This window comes from Bombyx mandarina, chromosome 16, assembly GCF_030267445.1.
Source record: "Bombyx mandarina strain Sakado chromosome 16, ASM3026744v2".
NCBI lineage: Eukaryota > Metazoa > Arthropoda > Insecta > Lepidoptera > Bombycidae > Bombyx > Bombyx mandarina.
Genome location: NC_143222.1, coordinates 6,930,141 through 6,933,534, shown reverse-complemented (window position 1 = coordinate 6,933,534; position 3,394 = coordinate 6,930,141). Strand labels below are relative to the sequence as shown.

The window sequence follows — 3,394 nt, the reverse complement described above, 5'->3', positions numbered from 1 at the left end:
TTGTTTATTTTTTTATTAATAGATTTTACAGGCTTGGAAACAAAGCCTTTTAAGCCAAATCAGTATTTTTGTTTCTTCGTCACTTCATTTTGTTAATGTTGGTGTTCGGAGAAGCATAGATTATGCCATAAATAATACACACAAATAATTATTTAACCGCCAGCTATAAGTTGACACAAGTTCTTGTCTTTATAAATTATGTATTGTGGCATTGACAACAGACAGCCGAAAGTAGATGAGAAAAAGTTATGCATCTACCTTAATAGGAGCTTACTTAATTAGTTACACCAAAGGCTGGTTGGAGATCGACTAAAACAGTGTACACTTAATGACTGTATTTGCTCAAAGTAATTGAATGAGTTAAGAGGAAAAAAGTTTTTGATACTGAATATCTGAGGTAGAAACAAAGCTTAATTTCACATTTGAATTTTATCTAATAGTCCTTATTACTCTTTGGATCGTATTCTGAATTGCAAACAATGTACCAAAGCATTGCACAAACATATTGCAAATACTATCAGCCACACCAATTATTATTAACAACAAAGAGAGAAGAAGTTTTATAAGCTGTTTTTTGTTAACTTTTGCAAAAAAAAAATTAATAGTTCTGGAAAGAGCGGCTTTGTGGGAAGTTGAAACAAAATCGTTAGAAGTTGTTTTTAGATTTTACAAATTATCACTGAAATCTCAGTAATTTTTCAACATTTTATTAAATGTCATATTATATTTTATTTCCTCTTATTCTAGTTAATTTCAAAAGAAATTAATGATTATAATTAATTTCAAAAGAAATTAATGATTATAATTGATTTCAAATAATTTATAATATTTCTGCTTTAATTTTTTATTTTTTTTATTTTCAGCAAAGTTTAAAATGATAGTTTGGTTAAAAGGGCAATGCCCATTAACCAAAAAAAATTGAAATAAAAACCAATAACTTCAAAACCTTCAAATTTCAATTGTCACTTGCAGTCAGTTTCCTAATTTTAATTAAAATAATTATTGTTTTTTTGGGACACGATGATATAGTAACCAATTTGAAAAAAAATTGTTTCATTGAGAAAAGTGTTTTCCAGTACATTGTCTCAAGTGAGTGATCTAACTATCTTTTACCCATAAGTTTTAGGTTAGAATTTGGTTCTATTTAGTTCGCCACTTTTCTCCCGGTTTATTCTCTTGAGGAAATGCTTCATTTGTAGGGGCTGAACGTGGCTTTGTTTGTCTGCGCTGTGAATTTTATGTGCAGAATATTTTTATAATTGTTTCGCTTCAATTAACACAAATCAAAATCAATATTAAGTTGTCTGCTATAATCCCATAGGTATTTTAGAAACAAAAAAGCAAATTAAATTAGTCTAAAAAAAGAATATAAAATTGGAATAAAATTAAATAAGGAAAAATCATACCACAATTCAGATTTCAAATTTAGGATTTCTGAAGATTTCTCGTTTTCTTTCACTTTCAATTGAAAGTGTTTGTGATAGTGATTTAGCTTAATTTTAAAATTAGTTTTTTACATATTGTGGAAAAAAACTAAATAAAATGGTAGTTACCAAATAAAGAGCCTCAAAAATTTATATTACAACTGTTTTACAAATTCACTGTTCAGGCGATTTGATAATATATTACAGAATTATGTGTTCAAGTGCTGTTATGTGTGAATTGAACATAAGAGTCACAGTTTACTTATTGATGGTATTGCAACTGCATATATTAGTTAAGAGGCTTTTCAGATACTATTAAAATAACTAAGGAAAATGAAGTACAGATGTGCCATTAAAATTTTTACTTTGGTTTATGAATTGATTACTGTCACACAGTGGCACAGATTCACAGTTAATGTGCTCAATTCATTCAATAGATCACCTTCTGGGGCATTTGAGATATTTACTTATACATTTAAATATTTTTTGTTAATTTTCTACATAATATTTTTTAAACACCTTGAATTATTTATAGGTTTCACTTTTTAAAAGAGTGTAAATTTTGTTTTTATTATGATTCCAATAGCAACAAACTTAAACCAAATTTAACTACATAACAAACACACATTTTTGGATCTGAACTATTAAAAGGCACAAAATGGTACAGTAGATTGTCGTAAACATTTACAATATCAGTACCAAAGAAAGATATTGAAGTCCAGAAAATGTCAATGAACTATACTTGTAATGAAAATATATAGCAGTTTAAAAAAGACAAATAAAAAGGTTTGTTTAGTACATTGTTTGTAAATTTTGCACTTGTGCCTGGCTAACGGAAAAGTACCATACTTAGTATTGATAGATCCTTTTTACTGCAAATTGAATCAATCTTTTTACTCCACATTTTCTTGACATTTCAAAGCAGTCAGAATTAAGTGTAAACAAACTAAAGGCCAAGGGAGCTAGGAGCAGACAAATCAATCTATCCTCTTTCTGGTTTGCTTTGGGTATGAATACAGAAAGCTCATGATTCACCCCAACATGTATTAAGATTTGTCTACTTCTACCAATCTACATTCTGTCCATAATGCTACTGTCCGCAACAGTTCTTACACATGGGAACTAAAAAAATCTTCAAAATGCAGTTGATATTTGTCAAAACGAAGTATTTCTATATTCATTATTCTATATTTTATATTTCTATATTTAAATATTCATTGTATGTTTATGTATATGATTTACAATTATAGTGTTATTTTTCCCAATACATCAAATTAAAAAGTTATATCAGTGCATGTTTGTGTATATTTGTTTATTATATTTGTATGTATTGATTATTATTTATTGTTAGTATTTTAAAAAAAATATTACAAATTGTGCATAAAATATGTAACACACAAGACACTAGCAGTAAAACAAATAACATAAACAGACTCAATACTACAGAAATGGCAGGCACAAGACGTGCACGTAATCAGGTGAATTCGCTGCCTATGCCTCGTCAGAATTCAGTGTCTGACAATGGGCGAGCACGCCAGGGCCTGAGCTCAGAAGCTTTAGCCGCTATGACTAAGGAACAGCTACGTGCAGAGTGTCGGAAAAGAGGTCAACGTGCAACGGGAAACAAAAACGAGCTGGTACAAATGTGTTTGCGTTTGTCAGTGTGCTTTGTTTTATTTTTACAAGCCATGTTTATTTTTTTTTTGCCCTGCAACTTTTGACTATAAACAAGTTTAGAATATGCCAATACTAGTTTGGGTGATGTTTTGCTTGTTTTTTAGTGAATCATGACAGATTTTTGGCTTTGACCCTTTTAAGCACATTCATATTTTCATTGCACTTCTGTCTTCGAAAGTATGGAAAGTGTTAGAAGTAAGCTTAAACTGTAATAAACAAAAAAACATTAGATTTAATGCATTTGTAGAGTTCGCAAGAAACGGATAAATAAAAATTTATTTCACTTTCTATGA

The 3,394-nt window shown here is 29.2% G+C and overlaps 1 protein-coding gene across 2 annotated transcripts in view; it reads left to right on the top strand.

The window, feature by feature from the left end:
* Positions 1-949: 949 nt before the first annotated feature.
* Positions 950-3,394, top strand: part of Tango5 (Transport and Golgi organization 5) — a 27,570-nt gene continuing 25,125 nt past the window's right edge. Inside the window, exons 1-2 of one of the 2 annotated variants that reach the window (XM_028179526.2) lie at positions 968-1,089; positions 2,871-3,061. In XM_028179526.2, coding sequence (XP_028035327.1) covers positions 2,873-3,061 — 189 coding nt within the window. In that variant the 5' untranslated portion in view covers positions 968-1,089; positions 2,871-2,872. Of the gene's footprint in view, positions 1,090-2,870; positions 3,062-3,394 lie in introns of both variants that reach the window. The other variant, XM_028179528.2, reaches the window with a different exon arrangement.